At 35.0% G+C, this 21,589-nt stretch overlaps 1 protein-coding gene across 29 annotated transcripts in view; it reads right to left on the bottom strand.

Moving 5' to 3' along the window:
- Positions 1-2,000: 2,000 nt before the first annotated feature.
- TRDN (triadin) overlaps positions 2,001-21,589 on the bottom strand; it is a 370,662-nt gene continuing 351,073 nt past the window's right edge. For 9 of the 29 annotated variants that reach the window (XM_074397528.1, XM_074397527.1, XM_074397526.1 and 6 more), the window contains 3 exons: positions 9,870-9,911; positions 6,983-7,021; positions 2,003-4,715 (listed from right to left, as the gene is read on the bottom strand). In XM_074397528.1, the coding sequence (XP_074253629.1) occupies positions 4,576-4,715; positions 6,983-7,021; positions 9,870-9,911 (221 nt within the window). In that variant the 3' untranslated portion in view covers positions 2,003-4,575. Of the gene's footprint in view, positions 4,716-6,980; positions 7,022-9,869; positions 9,912-21,589 lie in introns of those variants that run through there. The other 20 variants (XM_074397529.1, XM_074397539.1, XM_074397540.1 and 17 more) reach the window with 6 other exon arrangements.

The following is a 21,589-nucleotide window of genomic DNA, read 5'->3' as shown; positions in this document are numbered from 1 at the left end:
AACACTACCTTCACTAACTTAGATTGCTGGAACACCTTTGGACATTTTAATGAGTGCCCAACCTTTGGCGGTGTCTCGGGGTACATGAATCACTTTTCCGTCTCAGTTCTCATTCAGAGCACCACTTTTCCACAGCCTCTTACATGTTCCATGTGTTCTGATTCAGTGGGTTGAAGGATAGTCTCCTGTCATTGATTTATAGTAACTCTGTGAAAATGTCACACAACCTATTTTTTTTTTTTTAAAGCAGGATTGTTTTTGTCAGTGGTAATGTTCTCATTTTTGTATTTGATTAGAGTAGCTCTGATTTTTATTCACTACTTGGCTAATGCCACTTGGTAGCACTAGGTCTTCAATGGAGGCTGTATTTGGATCATTTAATAACAAAACTGGAAGGAAATTTGAAAGATCGTAACAAAAATATGACTTTACAAGGTACTTTTCCATGATATTCCTTGCCAAAGATGAAAGTACTTTTGCTGCTGTAGCACTTTTATTTTTATTTGGAGATGAAGAATTGAAGGACAGAGAAGATAAATGACCAGAGTTACTCCTAGAGTTAAAAGTCTGACTTTGGGTTTATGGACCCCTCATTCAGTGGGCTCTATGCCATGGCAGAGTTGTTCTAAAAAGACATCTGGCCTGGCAGAGCTATTCAGAGGCATGGAGTGTTCCACTGACTGACCATTGTTATCTAAGAGAATTTTGGATGTGGTGGGTAAAAACATAGTACTAATGACTTCATGCAAGTACTTAATTCATGCTAATAGTTAAACAAGAAGCCTACATAAGTGACTTGATGCTATTGCAGAAGGCAGATGACCTGGAGCTGGATGTGGCAATATGAGAAACTAAGAATTTCCCTCTTTTTGCTATCATTGCTTTGCTAACACGTATTTCTTACTGGTACTTGTATGACTCAAATACTTATATGTAATAATCTACTTCAATTATTCTGAGCTCTTCTTTAGAGTTCAAGTGGCTTTACAATTATTTATCTTTCTTATTTTGTTAACCTGAATCTTAAGAGGAGTTGTAATTTTAAAAAGTTGTTTTTGTTTTCTTTTTATTTGGGGCACATATTTGTTTTTTGTTTTTGTTTTTGTTTTGACTACTGACTTTAATAATTGGATAGTTTGGGAAAATAAAGGCCTTTACACACAAAGAAAAGCATCTACAGTAAGTAATAACTAGATGTTTTATGGACATGTGTGATTAATGAGGGGGAAAAGAAAGGTACAGGGTAGTGCTGATATAATCCTGAGAGGAGTAGGGCAAAGAATGTTGTAAGGCCAGCTCCTGGGAAGTCCTGCTGAGTTTCTATTTCTTAATTAGTTTGCGAATAACAAAGGGAAGCTTTTATGATGGTGGCGATATCATATGGAGTCACACAGGGCAGGGAGGATATGAATAGGATTAGAAAAAGATTTGAGCTCTCAATCCAGTTGGTTCTGCTGCCAACTAACAATGTACCCTTGGGCCTGCCACCTAACCTCTCCGACATTCATTTTCTTTATCTCTAAAGCAAGCAAATGCAACACACTCTTAAGGCACTTTTCAGTTTTCAAGTAGGAAAATAAAATACAAGTCTTTTCATAGAGGGTTACATGTCTATCACTGATTATAATTTGCAAGATGAATTTGGGGATACTGGAAAAATAAGCCAGTGTTTATAATGATACCCTGAAAACTTAAGGACATTTGGGAGTTAGTTGATCAAGGTTCTAGAACTAGTTTTGAAGTAGTCAGTTACTTTGGGCAAATTTTCAAGTTTCTGCAAGGATTAGTTTCATTTTTTGTATGTACCACCTGGCTTAGACTGTCACTGAATTTTCTATCAGCAATATTTGTTATCTCCCTTGCTTTTTTTCTTCAGAATGATTGCTCAAGGGTGTAAGTTCAATCTCTAAAACACACAGAATCACAATACCAGTTTCTGAAATATTTCTGCAAGAAGTTTTAAAAATATATGCCACCTCAATGAGTCGACATACATGTACTTTTGCTAGGGTTCATTTCAAAAAATAATTGCCCCATTTGAATGATGATTTATCAGGCTTTAAGAAAACTAAACATAAATCAAAAGCCTTTGGAAAAGTCAGTTCTTATTTTCAGATCTTTATCTGTTAAGAGGGGATGAAGGGTTGGTAAAAGTAGGGATGTGACGGGAGTAGTGTATACCAGTTATAGAAAATAACTAAAACAATTATGAAATGCTTACATATTCATGGCCAGTATAACTTGAATTATGAATGAACCATTAAAGACAGAGATTCTTAACCAACCATTTATCTTTTCCTTTTAAAATGTAAGGCATCAAACTTAGAAGAGCTGTAACTATTTTATTTGACGGTAACATACAAACAAATGACAGTTTAGATAATATTTTTAAAGTGCTATCATCATTGTAACTTTAATCAGATAAAACATTATTATTAACATTGTTTCAATTATAGCTGATTTGTCTAAATTCTAATTACAATAAAATATGTCATGTTTTATCCTACCAAATAGTTTTTATATTGAGATTGAAAGAAATAGTAAAGCAATCAGAGGAAAAATTTGTGCCATATCCAAATGTATTATTTTGGAAATTTACATTAGTGTCATATTTATATTAAAATATTTTATTTGTTTCCACAGTATTGCTATGCGATATTAGACTGTGTGTCTCTATATCCCTAATTTTACTCATGGAGAAATAAACATAGTATGTTTAGTAAATTTTTCAAGGTCATTCACTGTGTCAGAATAGCACTGGAATAGAATTTATTACTGTATTTTTCTTATACAATCCAGCACCTAACACAGTGCCCTATAAGAGTAAGTATTCAATAAATAGTCATTGAATGAAAGACTTACTGGGCAAACCATTTTGTTATATGAAATCCAAAAGATGTATCATATTTGCTCTTTCTTTACTCAGTAAATTGAACAGGCTGGAGGAGCAGTTGAGCAATAAACGTTATCCACTGTCCTGCCCACAAGTTTACATTGCTACATGAAGGGGCTTTGCATGATGGTTTTGTCTGGTCATTCCTGAAATTATACACTTCCTACATCCCCTATAAAGAGAGTCCTTAATCTGGTTCATGTAACACTGGCTTTCATGGTGTGAATGAAGTCTGCCAGCATCTGGCAAAGACCAACTTCTTTCACAAAAGTCTCCAAAAATCCATTATTAGTAATGAATGTATGACTGATATCTTAGCCTAATAATTTTTAGTGAAACTATTTTATATCTTGGTCCTAAAGAACCATAGTTAGTGGCAGTCCTTGAAAATAAATCACTTGGCTAGTCTTGACTCTGGCTATCTCAGGGCTTGCTGATGATAAGTACAATGCTAGAAAAGATAACTCAATTTATTTCCTGAGTTAATTTGTCTTAAGTTCAGTTGCAACTGTAAACATGATAAAGGTCACAGAGGCATGTGTTTAGAGTTGATAAAAGCAATGTAGTAAAGAAAATGAGTATTTATATCCTAGGAATATGACAAAAACATAGCAGTTATTCCCAGTGATGTACTGCCAAGTAGGTTAAAAATTGTTATCTATGTCACTGGCACTGATGACCAGTTACCTAAAATATAAGTAAGACATCTCATGAAGGCATTTAAGGCTAAAAGGAATTACTTAAACTTTGATGGCATTCATATTTTGCCATATGAGAAAGAAAACATTTAACTTCACAGAAAGAATATATTAAAGTGAAATGAAAATATTTTTACATCTGTCACCCAAATTTAGTGATTGATCTAAACTTTCACCCTGGTGACATTTTTATTAGGACATGATCTGGAGAAATCTCCGAATTCCACATCTCATTTGCTTATATTTTAAACAAATGATTCACCAGACCTGCCTAATTAAATGGTCTATTTCCACTGGACTGAATGTCCTAATTATCATTCAAGACATATATTAAAGATTTATCAAGCATTTATTCTCCATCTTACCATGTATTAAGCTCAGATATATTTTGAGTTCTTAAAGAGTATCACAAGAAACTTATAGCAGTCTGTAGTACAACTGGTACCCATTGTTAGAGCAAAGCCACAACTAAAATAGAAATAGACATAAATAAAAGAAAATCATTAAGCATCAACTTATTGAGTTAATTGAGTTTAGATACCTGTATGTTGCAAAAGAGTCACTTTTATATAAGCTTCCCTATATTTTAAACTTGAAACATAGTCTATGTTGTCATTTAAAAAATAGCTAACTGAAGCCAGAAATTCCATTTTGCAATTGTGTCAATTATTTTGAAAATAGCATTATTAAGTGAACTTTAAATTAGTTTGTGTACAACCTTGTAGTGACTGGAAACAAAATAAATACAAGCACCCCCTCCCACTGCAGCTAACACACATAACAGATTATTGAGACTTAGACCCTTAAACATGTCTGCTCATCACTCAATCCATTTGGCCACCCTTTCTGTCCACACCAAGCTAAAGTACAAAATGTTTTCACAGAAATCCTCTTGGTTACATAATTTCAGTTGCCTGCACTATTGTGGACAAAACATCTCATTTCCAAAATCTTAAAGCACTTGTAAGGGTCATACATGTGTGTTTACTGTCTCTGTTGCTTCTGTCCTGGAGAATTTGCTTGGCCAGAGCTCTCTCCAGGGCGGTGTGCGGGAGTGAAAGGAAACTGAAATCCATAGCCATTGTACTCATCCAAGTAGACGCACTGGAAGAAACTGATGGGACCTGAGGAACAGAGCACGACCATTTGTTAAGACATGCAGAACATGAGCAAAAAAGCACAGTGAGGCAGTACAGTGCAGCAGATAACGTCACAGATTCTGCCATCAGCCTCCGTAGCTGTTGGCAAGTTACTAAACCTCGCTGTGTCTTGGAGGCTTCATGTATAAAATCAAAACAACAAAAACCTCACAGAAATATTATGACAGTTTAAGGAGTTATATGTGCTCTTAAAATTCTTCCTGGTACATAATAAGCCTTTAATAAGTGATAATTAAAATGGTCTGGCAGAGAAGGTCAAAGTGCTTATCATATAGACATCTGTTGATGTGCATAGCAATCATAGAGACATAGTAACAGGTTTCAAAATATGAGCTTATCAATATGCAAAGTAACAGACGTGTGTGTGTGTGTGTGTGTGTGTGTGTGTGTGTGTGTGTGTGAATTTTATAATGTCACAGAGAGGTGGTTGCCAATGTCTAGAGGTTTTATTTGCCTTTACTTTAGAGGCAAGAACCTCCCTAAAGTGGCTTGGTTGCTCTTTCAGGCTATACTCCCAGGTAGCAGCTCTGAGTAGAAAGCAGAACCGGAAAGTTAAGGGAATGTGGTGCAAGTAAGCACTATAGCCAGTAAGCCGGTGCTCCCAGGCAGCAGCTTTGATAAAAGATGGCGAGTTCAGCCTCTCCTCACAATCTTGGGTGCCTACAGACTTCCAGTGTTTTTTATCCTATCTATTTGCATTCTGTCAACCAGCCGTAGAGTTTTATAGAAAGCCAGGAAATAAAATGACAATTAAAGCTAGTAGTGTGTGGGAGATGGGGAAGTTTGCCAAATCTATATGACACTAGGGGTTTATGAAGTAGAATAAAGCAAAAGATAGAAAATAGGAAGCTGGAGAAGCAACCAGGGAGTATTCTGATTCCATTTCCATGGGTCACTGGGTTTTCAGGGATGACAATAGTTTGAAAAATCTTGAATTTAGTTCTCTTTTTCCAGTGCATCTCATCTATAATTATTTTCTTTTTGTTCTGTCTTCTAACTGAAGCAATAATACAACTCCTCTCTCTTCAAATTTCTGGAGGTTGTGGGAGCTTGGGGGTTGGGCAGGCTATAAGAGGAACAGTAGTAAAGCAAAACATGAAGTTTCAAGCGTTTGTGTGACATAGCCACAAATTGTTACCAGTAGGTTAGTAATTGTGAAAGTGTTGCTGTATAAATTGAAAATGTGTCCAGATTTACCTATAAGTCTTTTTCTTATGGATTTTGTAATACTGCTCAAAAGTATCATAAGACTCTGCTTATTTCCCATATTTGTCACAAGCTTACTATATGAAGGATTATAATGAGTGTCTTATCTCCTGCAGTAGTTCCAGCATCCAAAGAAGTACTTGGAACATAGTAGGCATTCAGTATCTGTTTATTGAATCAACTATTAATACAGAGTACGAGGCATTTACTACTGTAAGGGGCGTTTCAGTAATTTCCTGCACAAATACATACAAGAAGCACTGGAGGACTAAGAAACATCATTTCTTCAGAAAAATATCTAGCTATTTACTTTTAAAGCATTATGTGAAACAAACTTCAGTTATATTATTTCAAAAAATTGCTTCCCTTGTTCTGTTCTGCAATGACTTTAATGCATATATAAATTCAAAATGTATTGCTTTACCATTTTGTTCATTTTACCATTGAACAAAAATGTCCAATTTGGAAGAACCAAAATAATGAGAATCTTGGGCATTGAATTTTGTAATTGCATATGAATATTGATTACATTCTAAAATAAAAGATCCCAAGGTTTGATTACTTAGAGCTTACCATGTATCTAGAAAATTCAAAAAGAACTTTCAATCTTAGAAGTGAGTTTCTAAGCAATTGAATTGCTAAAACCTATTTCTTAATTTTTTTCTACTTGATATAAAAAATTTGGCACATTACTTCAGCTGTCCTATTATAAAGCAGACAGTAAAACATATTTAAACATAGATTCAGCTACAGTACTAAGGATCAGAACTATGTAGAAGGATTTGCGATAAATGCCCCTTCGATCATTACTTGTAATTCTTCAAACTATGTGCCTCTTGCCTAACACAAAAGTGACATGCTTCTTTTTAAAATATAAATGACCTACCTACTTTAATGTTATCCTTCCTGTCTCTGCTAAAAATCTTTTTCTTTGAATACTGCTCTTAAAAGTCTAGCATTTCTACATAGATGTAGCATCTTTAATGTAGAATGATTTATTAGTTTTAATCTAATTATAAACTTACTTTTCTGCTTCTTTGTGGAAGACACGTCTTTAGCTTCTTCTAGTGGATACAAAAATATAAAAGTAAATAATTTGTACATTTACAGCAATTATATAAATATGTATGGGACTGAGAATATCTAAACAGGAGTGCACTCTGAAAGAAACAGGAGTTATCCTTTTTATAGTATACTCCAGATTTGTACACAGATTCTATTTGTATTTTCACTATAAAAGCCAGAGATAGAAGGGGAGCCCACAAAAAAAATGACATGCTACAGGCAATTGTTTAAATAAGAAAACTGGCCCTGATGTGTCAGATATTCACTAATGAGGATTGGCTGAGATGCATTCCTTTCCTGAGAAGAGATCTTTGAGGCTCAGTGTTACAATATAGTCAGGGTAAAATTTGGCTAAAGATGAACATTTTAGTCAAAAGAATTCTAAATTTGGAGGAACATATGTTTTTAGTGATCATCCTTGCCATGAAAGTAGAGCAGCAGCCCAGTATCCAGCATCTTTCCTTTTCACATCTGATTTGCTGACTTTATTCATTTATTTATTTTTTGCTGTAGTAACAGACATTGCAAGTTTACGCAGTGATGGATAACTTGAAACTATTCCTTTGAATCTATTTCTTCTGTTTAGAAGTTCTTAACTAGTATCCATGAATGGGGTTTTGGGGTTTTTTCTGTAAAATACTGGTAAGAAGTTGAGATGGAGAGAGAGAGAGAGAGAGAGAGAGAGAGTGTGTTAGTGTGTGTGTTTCATAGAAAGTTAGGTTTATAGATATTAAACAATTTTACAATTGGTTCTAGAGCTATTCCCCTCAGAGTGTGATCTATGTACCAATAGTTTCAGTATCACTTGATTAATTCATATAAACGTAGATTTTTTAGGTTCTAACTCAGACATTTTATTCCAAGGGAACCAACAGTTTTAGAAGCACTGGTCTAGGAGTTAAAAACATATGGGTGGCTATTCTTAATAATTCAATTTAAATATATATCTCTATCTATAAAAATATAGTATTCAGAAAAGTATCTTAATACAAGTGTAAATCTCAACTTTTATTTCATAAGGTACCCATCCTGTGTGTCTTTTCTCAAAGCACAATTTTCCACATTGTTAGTTAATTTTGGGCACTGGCAAAGAACTTATAATTTGACAGCTAGAAGAATGCTTAGGCAAATTCTTATTGCCTGCAGACAAATTTAGAAATGGAAGAGAAAATACCTATCTTTATATGCAAGCTATGTACTTGACAAAGCCCTAATACCCAGAATCTGTAAGACACTTAAACAAACTTGCAAGAAAAAAGCAAACAACCCCATTCAAAGTGGGCAAAGGATATCAACAGGTATTTTTCAAATGAAGGCAGACATTCAATCAACAAGCATATGAAAAATAGCTCTACATCACTACTTGTTAGAGAAACGCAAGTCAAAACCACAGTAAGATAACATCTCACACCAGAAAGAATGGCAATTATTAAAAGGCAAAAAACATATGTTGGTGAGGTTGCAGAGAAAAGGGAACACTTATACACTGTTGGTGGGTGTTTATATTAGTTCAACCATTGTGGAAAGCAGTATGGTGATTCCTCAAAGAGCTAAAAACAGTACTACTATTCAACCCAGCAATCCCATTGTTGGGTAGATACACAAAGGAATATAAATCATTCAATCATAAAGACACATACATACATATGTTTATTGCAGCACTATTCACAATAGCAAAGATATGGAATTAAAATAAATGCCCATCAGTGGTAGACTTGATAAAGAAAATGTAGTACATATATACCATGGAATACTGTGCCTCCATAAAAAAGAATAAGATCATGCCCTTTGCAGGAACATGGATGGAGCTGGAGGTCATTATCCTTAGCAAATTAATGCAGGAACAGAAATCCATATATTGCATGTTCTCACTTATAAGTGGGAGCTAAATAATGAAAAAATATGAACACAAAGAGGGGGTTAATAGACACTGGGGCCTACCCAAGGGTTGAGAGTGGAAGAAGAAAGAGGATCAGAAAAAATAACTAATGGGTAGTAGGCTTAATATCTAGGTGATGAAATAATCTGTACAACAAACCCCCATGACACGAGTTTACCTACATAACAAACCTTCACATGTACCCCTAAACCTAAAATAAAAGATGGGTTTTTTTGTTTCATTTTTTTAAAGAAAACGTCTATTTTATACCAGACCCTAACTAAGACGCCAGGAACCTTTTAGAAAAAAAAATCAAGTTATCTGAAGCCCTCACTCTACAGATGGAGAAATTTTGTTCTGGAAATACTTTATGAAGATCATACATCTGGAGATTGCAGGTTTTCCTTAGTGCCTGTCCTCTGGCTTGGCTGAAAGAGTATGGGGGTTGAGTTCTGCCTTCCATTTCTCCTTTCCTTCCACCTCCCTCCCCGTCTCCCTTCCTCCCTCCCTCCTTTCTTTCCTTCTTTCCTTCCTTCCTTCCTTCCTTCCTTCCTTCCTTCCTTCCTTCCTTCCTTCCTTCCTTCCTTTCTTCCTTCCTTCTTGATGGTGCTTCTAATATAAGTGATGCATCTCAATTCTTCTTAATTAAATGATGGCATTCTTGTAATACTTAATGGAATAATGATTTTGAAGTATTGCTCCTGTAGATTGGTCAATAAACACATCTCATAATTACCAGTAAATAAATACCCAACTAGTGTCTTTAATATGTGAAAAGATATATATTTTCCAAATAATGTTAAAAAGCTGTTTCTTTTAAAAATAAGCCTACCATGTAAACATTGCCTAGAAAATCTAAGGACTAGATCAAGAATAGCTGGCGCAGTGAGAGGGGAAAAATAAAGACAGACAAAACCTAAGAGCCTTGAGAAAAAAAGATTCAAATGATCCAAAGACAGCAATCTCACCTTTAGCTTTCTTTGAAGCTGGCACCTCTTCAACATCTTCTTCTAGAGTGGAGAAAAAAGACATAAAATCATGGTCATTTTTTCAGTTTTCCCAAAGAGGAAGTATTATATTTAAAGGTTTTTAAGAGTCATGAGATCTCTGAAGCCACAAACTCAGCATCTACAGTCTCCATAAACAAGAGCTTTCTGACCAAAACAGGCACTTGTCTGACTTGGAGAGAGGATGTGGAGAAAATGATTATAGGCTGCACTGTGATAACAGACTGGCAAAGGTTACTTAGGGAAAAGGTCTGTGGTGACTTCCACCACCCACCCTCAGGTATCCCTCCTCCTCTGACTCCTAAAGTGCCTCCCAAAAACTGTAATTACTTATTGAATTTAGGAAAGTTAAGGTAAATGAACTCACATGTGCAGGCTAGATAAAGAGATCAGTGTCTACCCATAGATCTCTTGATTTTATTTATTAGCAGATTGATGAGACTTTTAGCCTTTTTGACAATTCTAAAAAGCCCAAAAATAGACTAATCTTTGACAAAGATACCAAGAACTAACAATGGGGAAAGATAGTCTCTTCAATACATGAGCTGTTGGGGAAACTGGATATCTATATGCAAAAGAATGAAAGTGGGCCCTTATCTTCCATCACCCCAAAATGAATTCAAAATGGATTTAAAGAATTAAGTGTAAAACCTGAAAAACTTTTAACAGTAAACACAGGGGAAGAGATTCTCAACATTGGTCTTGGAAATGATTTTATGGATCTGACACTAAAAGTACAGGCAACAAAAGCAAAAATAAACAAGTGAAACTATATCACACTGAAAACTTTGTGTACAGCAAAGGAAACAATGAAGAAAATGAAAAGGCTTCTTATGAAATGGGAGAAAATATTTGCAAGCCATATATCCAAAGAAGGTTAATTTCTAAAATATAGAAGACATTGATACAACTCAATAGGAAAAAAAAATAAATGGGCAAAGGACCTGAGCAGACACTTTTCCAAAGACGTATACAAATGACCAACAGGCACATGAAAAGATGCCCTATATCATTAATTGTCATGGGAATGAAATCAAATAACAATGAGATAATTACCTCATATTTGTTAGAATAGTGATTATCAAAAAGTAAAATGATATGTGTTGGTGAGGATTTAGAGAAAAGGAAACTCTTGTACACTGTTGATAGGAATGTTAATTGGTATTGCCATTATGGAAAACAGTATGAAAGTTCTTCAAAAATTTGTTTGTTTATTTATTTAACCACTAGACAAGAGCGTTCCTCAAAAAATTTGAGAAGAAGCTACCATATGATCCAGAAATTTCACTTCTGGGTATATATCCAAGTTTATATCAAGTATATTTCATTCTTGAAACTATCTAAGGAAGTAGATCTTATATGTTCTTACCACACACACACACAGACACACAGAATGGTGGTAACTATGTGAGGTGATGAGCATGTCAATTAGCTTGATTTTAGTAATTATTTCATAATGTATATGTATATCAAAATATCACATTGTATATCAAATATATATATAATTTTTGTTTGTCACTTATACCTCAATAAAATTGGTGGGGAAAGTAAGACATTCCACTTGAACTAAAGCTCAAATACATATACAATAACTGTTAAGTTGTATTATGTAAATCACTTGGTCTTTTCTGCATTCAACTTACAAGCACATAATGGAATAATGTAGAAGTAATTTTAAATCAGAGGCAATGCTAATGAAATACAATTGAATGATACTTTAATTTTTAACATTTGAAATTATCTGAAAGAAGGTCAGTTTTATATTATTTATGCAGATTTTGCATACCAGCTGATCACTAGTAAATGAAAAAGGGGTAAGATAGGGTCAAATGCAAATTTTCTCTAACAGGAAAGTAATGTGACCTTTATGGAAAAATGCTATTATGTAGAAGAACACAACAGAAAAAGAAACAAAATTACTAGAATATTTTTTACTATATATTATTAAAGTTTTGATCTAATCAGTTTGAAATAATATTTAAACATAGGTTTAACTCAATTAAATACTGGATAAAATGACCATGGTTTTGAACTGCCTAATGAACAGCTATAAATAAGGGAACAGTACAAACTGTTACATGATGTAGTGAAATAATACCAATACTTTTAAAATTATATCAGTTCCTAAACAAACAGTATCTTAATTGTGTAATAAGATCCTATTAATTTCTATGGAAGGTTTATACAAATATAAAATGAGGCAAAGTTCTTGTTTACAAGGAACATATATTTTATTTTTGTAGATTATATCACACTTGAAACCTTTATTTTTATTTTTATTTTTTTTTTGAGATGGAGTTTTGCTCTTGTTACCCAGGCTGAAGTGCAATGGCACGATCTCGGCTCACTGCAACCTCCACCTCCTCGGTTCAGGCAATTCTGCCTCAGCCTCCTGAGTAGCTGGGATTACAGGCACGTGCCACCATGCCCAGCTAATTTTTTGTATTTTTATTTTTTTAGGAGAGACAGGGTTTCACCATGTTGACCAGGATGGTCTCGATCTCTTGACCTTGTGATCCACCCATCTCAGCCTCCCAAAGTGCTGGGATTACAGGCCTGAGCCACCGCGCCCGGCTGAAACCTATTCTTTGGATCCATTTATTACTCCTAGAAAAATAAATACAAATGGAAGGAATAAAGACCTCAATGTCTTCAAATTCTGTATTCTGGTCCAGTATCAACTGGCTATAAGTGATAAAAGCTGGCAAGAGCTGAGTCACATGTCACTTGCTCAGGAGACAGAAGCAGAGAAAGTAAACTGCAAGCCTAAGACAGTTGCTATAGAGATGCAATTTCTGTGAAAGCAACTTAGCAGCAAAAATTTACTGAACTAGGAATAATATTCAAGAAAGAAATAAGGCACTTACAGTCCACTTTTTTTTTTTTAACAACTTACATATTGAGTGAGTGGTAGTTTTGATGAAACAAATATCTGACTCTGAAAAGGTAGAATAATGGCAGTGAAAGGAGTGTCAAAATGTGCCAATGAAATTTTAAAGAGTGACCTGCTATTGTAGGTCAGAGAAGAAAATGTTTTATGAAGGAAGTAAAATTTGAATTGGGACTTATAATATTTGGGCAGAAGAAGATGCCAAAATTAAAGTGAGGGCAACAGTATGGAAAAAGGCTAAAGACAGCAAAGGAGAGAGGTATTCAGGGAGTAGGGGGAATGTTCTGGAAAGGCTGGATGAGATTATCATGTGGAACATTTATATATCATGCTAAGTAGCCTCAACTGAATTTCATAGCTAGTGAAGTTTGCTCAAGAGATAAATAATGTTTTAGAGATGTACTTGGTAAGAAAAAAACTAAAGCATGAGAGAATTAATGCAGAGAATGCAATTTGGAAAGTGCTCTAATAGAATAGAAACAATAAATTCTCCAGGTAGGAGTCACTGAAGGAGTTGAATGCAAAAAAGGTTTTGCCAAAAGCATAAAATATAATTAAATACAAGTAAGTGCAAGAAATCAATACTATAAAGTATACTGTAATATGTTATTTGAGTTCGGAGAAAGACAGTGATGCCATTCCCAGCCACAAGGAAATCCCTAGGGGACACAGATATTTGCTGGGGATAATGAAAAGTTCGATTTTCTATGGGTTGAACTGTGGTGCAGATGCAAATGCTTAGTAGGAAGAAAGAGCCAGCAAGATATCTGAATAAGTTAGAAGCAAGTTAATGAGCAAAACTAGGTAAATTGTGAGATCATCACTTTTAATTATGGCAATAATAATTCATATTTCTTAAGACTTTCTATGTGCTGGGCCCTATTAAATTATTTTATATGTATTAACACATTTTGTCCTGACAACAACTGTATGAGGCCAGGACTCTTTTTTTTTTTTTTTTTTTTTTTTTTTTTTTTGAGGCGGGGTCTGACCCTGTCACCCAGGCTGGAGTGCAATGGCGCCATCTCTGCTCACTGCAACCTCTGAGGCAAAGACTCTTATATTGAATCTACTGTACAAATGGAAGAGAGATGAGTTAAATGCTGCCCAAGACCACAGAACTAGTGAATGTCAGAGCCAGAACAAGAGCATAATCCAAATCCGCCTACATCAGGGTCTCTTGAAAGAGGATTGAAATTTATTACACAAATAGTACCCCTGCTATGTGCCAACCATTGTTCTAAGCACTTCATAAATGTTAACACTTTTAACCTCTGTAGAAAATCTATGAGTAAGATACTATTATTGTTCCTATTTAATAGGTGGGACAATTAAAAATCAGAGAAACTCAACGTCCCAGAGCTATAAGATGTGAAGGAACTGGTATTCAGATGCAGACATTCTGGTTCCAGAGATGGTGCTGTTCATTACTAAGCCATTCTGCCTGTATTAGTTTGTTTTCGTACAGCCATAAAGTACTGCCCAAGAATGGCTAATTTATAAAGGAAAGAGATTTAATTATTCACAGTTCCGCCTGGCTGAAGAAAGCTTAGGAAACTTACAATCAACAGAAGGGGAAGTCAATATGTCCTTCTTCACATGGTGGCAGGGAGAAGAACGGGAGCCAAGCAAAGGTGGCAAACACTTATAAAACCATCAGATCTCTTGAGAACAGGATTATGGAAATATAATTCAGGATGAGATCTGGGTGGGGACATAGCCAAGCCATATCACCTCCTTGGGAAGAAGAACTTCTAAACCCACCGGACTCTGATTCTAGTACTCATGCATTATGTTGCCTAACACAACTGCTGGCAGGCTCTGACAAAGTCAAGTTATGCATGAGCCACACACTTGTGCAGAACAGAAATGAAGGAGGAGGCATTCCACTAGCCCCCTTAGAATAAGATGGGATGCTAAGTGTGTTCCTCTGCACTTCCAACAATCTGTTCTCCCTCAGTGGGGATGAAAAGTTACTTAGTTGTCACTGAAAATGATAATGACGATGAAGAGGTAAGCATAATATTTGTTCTGTTTGTCTAAACATTGTAAGTAATGTAGGCTACTGTTATTTCAAACATTGAAGAATAAAAATGTACTATCTTGACTTTCAAATTGTAGACTTCATTCTTCACTTACATAAAAACAGATTCCAGAGGAATCAGAATTAGCAATGAATCCATCCTTTCATTCAAGCAGATGTCTGCACTATAACAGTCATGAAAAAATGAGTCATCTCGTCTGTATGGCCATCATTTTAATCTATGACTAGGTTTTGTATAAATCTTCAATACTTATTGAATTAGTCCTACTGTCACAGGGGTTTTTAAATAGCTATCAGTTTATTAAAAATTAGAATGATAACAATAGAAAGTCCTGGATTGTGTTTGGTCAAACAGCATCAAACCAAAAGAGCTTGTATCTTCTGGTTAACTGAAGGAATTTCTCCTCTGTCCTAAATCCATGGTTTGCCTCATCTCATGTAAGTGTCTGTTTTAATACTTAAGAAAAGTATTATTCTGTGATCAAGTGGAATGTCTGAAAAGTCAGAAATTACCTCTGTTCTCTGCCTAAAAGTTTTAACTTATCTTCAATACTGTTCCACAGCCATGGGTCAAAAAAGTTTCATGGCAAATGGGATTTTTTAATCAGGTTCAGGAATTAAGTCTTCATCTCTTTGGAGTGTTAAGGGTAGCCTTGGTTCTATGAGGTTGAGGACAGAGATGATTTAAAGACTTGATCTGTTGGTATTTAGGAGACTGTGTGTTTGTGGACTCTAATAAATAAAGACTCTAATTAAAATTGACACTAGAAGCTCCAAGTACATGAGAAAACGTAGACCCTAGCCTCAGTACTAATGGTAGGTATGGTATATAATTACATGCATTTTTAATTATGTGGGCTTGATATGTGAATTTGCAATTTTTACTCTAAAAATGAAGATTTCTCATTCTCAGCAAGCAATCTTATCATGGTTCTATGTTTTATTCTCTATAGGAGTGGCTTTCACTTTTTTCTTCACAGAATTCCTTTATAATCTTAAAATATGAGGTACCCCAAAACGTTTTTATATGGATTATATCTATTGATAGTTGCCACAATAGAAATTAAAGCAGGCATTTTGTGAACACAGGAAACAGAAGCACATATTCTCTTAGGCAGAGCAATGATATATTCATCCGTTATTTAAGTTCTGGAGAAGATACAGGCGAGGAGAAAGGTAAATGGTGACTTAGTATCAGTATGTAACCTGTTTCTACTTCACGGAACGCTTGAAAGGATGTCAGGGACCTCAGTGATCTACAGCAATCCACCTGATTTCTACTTTTTAGTCACTTAGACATAAAACTTTGAATTCTACTTTGTGTAATCACTATTGCTTGTGCTTGACCTAAATTTGGTTTCAAGTCATGTAAGGTTTAGGAGAAACCTCTGAAAAACTGTATTCTAGATAAAGAATTAGCCAACATACAACACATGGAAATAATTAAAAATAAACTTGTCAAAAGGAAAGATGGTTATTAAAAAATAAGTTTGCTTGCCATTTTAACCAATGTCAGGTCACACTATTTTACAAAACAAACAAGTAAATGTTACTCCTTGAGAAGAAAGTTATGTTGTTTCTCTGACACAGAAATACATGTAAAATAGTGCAAAATATAAGCAAGAACACAAACAAAGCAAAATGGGAGTCCTCAAAGTAAGAATTATTAAAAGGAAAAAGCCTGGTTGTATTTCCAGTTTACTTTACAGATTTTGTGGAAAAAATGAGTGTATAATGTCAATTACTTGCCAATTAAATAATACTGATTTTGCATTTGAAGAAGAATTTTAAGTTGATTTGAAATATACAATAACAATAACATTTTTGAGACTTAATGCAGTGGCTCACTCCTGTAATCTCAGCACTTTATAAGGCTGAGGTGGGACAATCACTGGAGCTGAAGAGTTTGAGGCTGCACATGAGTTATTAAAAAAAAAAAGATGTTAGGGAAAGAGGAATAGGTATCAGTTATTAAAACCGCCACTTCTAAATTTGGATAACTGTAATATGTTCATAACCCTCATCATATATTTGCAAAACAATGTCCTAAAAACATATTAACAGTACTTTACGTAGATGGTTGGAATCTTAGTTTCTTCTTCATATAAAAGATATAATTCATAATGTATATTTTGCGATGTAGGCTGTGTGTTTATAATATAAAAATAAATCTTAAACAAATGTTTAAAATTTTCAGTCTAGCTTTACAGTCAAAGTGAATATTACCTTGACGGTTTCCTATGATTTATTCATTTAAGATAAAGTTATTTTTCCAGCAACAACTATAAGAACTACAATGAGATATTTTTCTGTGTCAGGTACTCTACTAGATACTAGATTTTACATATGTGTTTTAACCTAAGTCTCAGCAATACACCTATGAATTATGGGGAAAAGTCTGATTTTACAAGAGAACTTTGAGACCCAAAGTATTTGAAAAGAACTTCCCTGAAGCAACACATTTTAAATGTGTTGAAAAAAGGCATGAAGCTTTCCTCAACATTGAGACCCTCACTGTTTCCACTAAAGTATTCTATCTTTACTTGCAGAACACTTTGCTCTGTGCCCTGAAGGAACCAAAAGGAAAAACGATGCTACTTAGAAGTAACTTACAATCATGTAGAGAAAATGAAAAAGTACCCAATCAAATAGATGAGACTCTGAAGTGAGAGATAGTATATGACAATTGATATACTGCGAGGTAATTTCAAGAGTGAAATGATCACTTCCTCTTACACAGATCAAAGAAATGTTTATGGGTGCTCTCCCACTGGTGATGGACTTTGAAAGATCATAATGAATTGTATAGTTAGAGGTACAACGAATAGTTCAAGAAAAAAGAATGATGAGATCAGAGTTTAGGAGACAGCAGTATTAGGAACATGAAATGTTCAATTGGGTTAATACCTACAATAGGTGGAGAAAATGATGAGACTTAAATTTTTAAATGTAGTTTATACCTGGATTATAGAGGATCTAGACTCTTGGGTTTAGAAATGTAGCATTTATTCCAAATTTACAGTGAAGAAATAGTATTTCTCACCTATGTAACCCAGTCAATTTAAAGTTTTGGAAAATTTAATGTCAGTGGAAATATAAAAGAAGAATGACAAGTCAGAAAGGGACAGTTGGGGGATGAATGCAGTGGTTTAGCGGAGAAACAGTAAAAACTTACATGACTTAAAACAAAATTAGGGTTAGGGACAAGGAATACTGATTAGTCAAAGTAGAATTCAAAGTTTTACATCTAAGTGACTGAATAGTAGATGTCGAATGGCAAGAGCAGAATCTCCCCTTGGGATATGAAGAGCGTGGAGGGATAAGGGAAAGAAGATTATGATAGGAAGATCAGTTATAAACTTGTGCAGAAAAAGGGTGAAGTTAGGAATTGAATATGTGACCAGACCTGAGAAAATAGGTTAAGCTTCAGAAGAATTTTGGGTCTTAATCCACAAAGAGGTGGATAATGTAGATAACAAAACTGGATGGCCCCGTTGAGCAATAGTGCAGAAGGTTAGAAAAGAGAGTTGAGGTTGGAAGAATTCAACCTCTGGGGAAAAACAGCAGAAGCCTAGTACTGAGGAAACAGACTGAAAAAAAAAAAAAAAAATCCTATGTTATGAAAACCAAGAGAAGAAAACATTTCAAAAAGGGCAGGCGACCCAGAATCTGGAAGGTATCCGAGAGGTTAACAATAGAGGAGAAGTGAGCAAAAGGTAATTCAGCTTTACAATTTGGAGGTCTGTGTTGAACTTGAGGTTAGCTATTTTGGGAGAGTGTTGGGTCAGGGATGGGGCAGATATCCAGGTTGTACGGAAGTGAAGCTGAAAGAGTAGAGAGAAATTGCCAGGAGATCTAGTTCAGAAGTGGCTGCAAATGCAAACACAGCAAAAGGACGACAGCTCTGAGAAGCAGAAAAGCCAAGGGAAATTTTGTACAAAGGAATATTTGAAGAGCTAAGAGAAACTCTTATAGTGAGAACTGCAGAGGCATGATTGAGGGAGAAAACAAGAGAGGATATATCACAAAGGAATACAGAATGGTAAATCTTACGAGAAGCAGTGCTTCTTGATATGAGAATGGGAGGCTCCTGATAGGGCTGATGAATGCAAAAGATAAAAAGATACTGTAAGGTCCGGCGTGATGGCTTACGCCTGTAATCCCAGAACTGTGGGAAGCTGAGGCGGGCGGAAAACGAGGTCAGGAGATCGAGACCATCCTGGCCAATATGGCAAAATCCTGTCTCTACTAACATACAAAAAATTAGCCAGGCATGGTGGTAGGAGCCTGTAATCCCAGGTACCTGGGAGGCTGAGGCAGGGGAATCCCTTGAACCCGGAGGTGGAGAGTGCAATGAGGCAAGATCTCACCATTGCACTCCAGCCTGGCAACAGAGTGAGACTCTGTCTCCAGAGAGAGAGAGAGAGAGAGAGAAAGAGAGAGAGAGAGAGAGAGAGAGAGGGAGATTGTAATTTGAGCAAGAAGGCACATTTTGAAGAACCCGCATTTATGGCATAGATTGTTAATTTTGTTTTGCTCAGTTTTAAACATAAAATTTTTCTGTGTAGTGTCCAGTCTGCTCTGCACATTCTTAGCAAACGCTATAAATAAATCAGAGCCACCTAAATAATGCATGTATATGTACCAGCACAGTTACTCTCTGTTCATCTCTACTAGCAGTCTATTTTGATTTGTGCAGTTTCAAGAAATTCTCATAAGTAAACATCTGGGATCCTTAGTCATAGATGCAAAAGAAGCTTAGCATGAATTTTTGTATTCTTCCTTAGCCCTCTTCCTTTATTGGATTCACTGCCCCTCTCTGTTTCTGCAGAGATATCCAAAGCTCCAAATTATTTTCTCAACTAACTGGCTGAGTTGTGTGTAACCGGTTTAACAGAATATTACATTCTAAGAGTTTAGATTTTCCCAAGAAATCTTAATAACCCAGAGTAGTTCAAAGCAACGTTTGGCAGCCAGTTTATTTTAGCCCTCAGGTGTGAGAGGTTTCTTCTATATGTGCTATTATTTAAAGTAATCATGAGTTTTAAAGAAAATGAACTGCTGCACTGAGAACTCACTGAAGATCATTGAAATTGACTCTAGGGAATAATAAACTATGTAGAGAAAGTTCACATTTGGAATTCTGTAGGCAGCACACATTGAAGCCAGGAGTGTTCAATAAATGTATGTGGCCCTTTTAAAGTGTCTGTCCCATCACTCCCAGGATAAACACAGCTGTCTTGAGAGCAATGTCGGAACAACTTAACATCACCCTTACGTGAATGAGACCACAGTGCTGGGACCCAAAGTCTAATAATAAACACTGAGAAACATTTCACCAAATGTACTTTATACACAACCTTTTTCTGGAGCCTAGCAAAAGGGGTGATCAGAGTGGTGGGTATGATCACTGGTACCTATTTAGGAGGCTTTAGCCAAAGGTAACTGGTCCATTTTTTTTCTCCTAAAACAAACTCATCATGAATTTAATTACCCTTGCTCTAAAAAGTGAGATTGTTTAAATCCAAGAAAAAAATAAGAGATATATGCTTTCTTTTTATTTTTTTATGTAATAACTGTATCTATTTTGACACAAGAGTTTAATAATTGAAATTTGTCCCTAGCTAGGGGATAACCAGTTATCATTACATAATCATCATCCTCATCCTCATTCTCATAATTACCAATTAATAATCACTTATTATATATTATTATATACCAATCCTTATTTATGCACCCTACTCTGTTATCTTAATCTACCCAAAATTTCTATGAGAATAATATTATTATTCAAAATTTTAAAATAAAGCTATTGAAGCACAAAAGTGTTAAGTGATTTTTCCAAGTTATTCAGCTGTTAAGTCATGATGGGAACCAGTACTTCTGAAGCTAGTTTTCCTGGTATCAGCTACTACCCTATGATACCATTTGTATGTGTATGTCTATTATGAATTTAGTGCTAATTTGTTTAGCAAAAACTAGATTAATATTGCCATTCCCTTTCAGCATGTGACCTCTAACAAAACAGAAGTCATTTTATAAAAATGATTGCTTTCAAATCGTGTGTATGTGTGCATTTATGTATATGATACGTAGGTGTCTATATGTTTATAAACACACATATATTAAATTTAAACACCCACGTGTAGCCTGAAATAAGCTTTAATCCATTCATTACAAGAACTTTTTTTTTTTTTTTTTAGTTTGTACATATCTGGATTAGTTGAGAATGGTTTTGCTTTAATAAAGATTTACGATTCTATGATGAAGTACTAGCTAAATTTTTAATGACATAATTAGTTTTACACAATTGTCTAGAACTAGGACTTAAGATGTCTTGGTTTTTAATTTAGGAAAAAAAGGCAATAATTTTAGTTAAAATAAGATTTGTGGATAAAATTTTAAAAACTATTAGACACTAATACTTCTGAAAATATGATAGACTACATACACTAACGTGCTCACTCACAGCAACAAGAACTAATGCCTTTTGTTGAAGGGTTGGGCTCAGAGAAGGTAAAGAAAATCTTCAAATAGAATTTTCCCTTCTGTTCCAGGGAAATTAAAAACAAAAACAACCCTGATGATACATGAAAAGTGGGGCCACATTAGGACAAGTGCTTATATTACAACTGAAATTCAGTAACTAAGTGTGCAAGGAGCAAAATAGGGTTGTAGATGCTGAGACACTTTGTTAAGTCAGAGAGGGTGGGACAATGACAAAATTGTCCTAGGGGACTCTGAGAA

Source organism: Saimiri boliviensis, chromosome 4 (genome assembly GCF_048565385.1).
Source record: "Saimiri boliviensis isolate mSaiBol1 chromosome 4, mSaiBol1.pri, whole genome shotgun sequence".
NCBI classification, from domain to species: domain Eukaryota; kingdom Metazoa; phylum Chordata; class Mammalia; order Primates; family Cebidae; genus Saimiri; species Saimiri boliviensis.
This window is presented reverse-complemented; position numbering and strand designations above follow the sequence as displayed.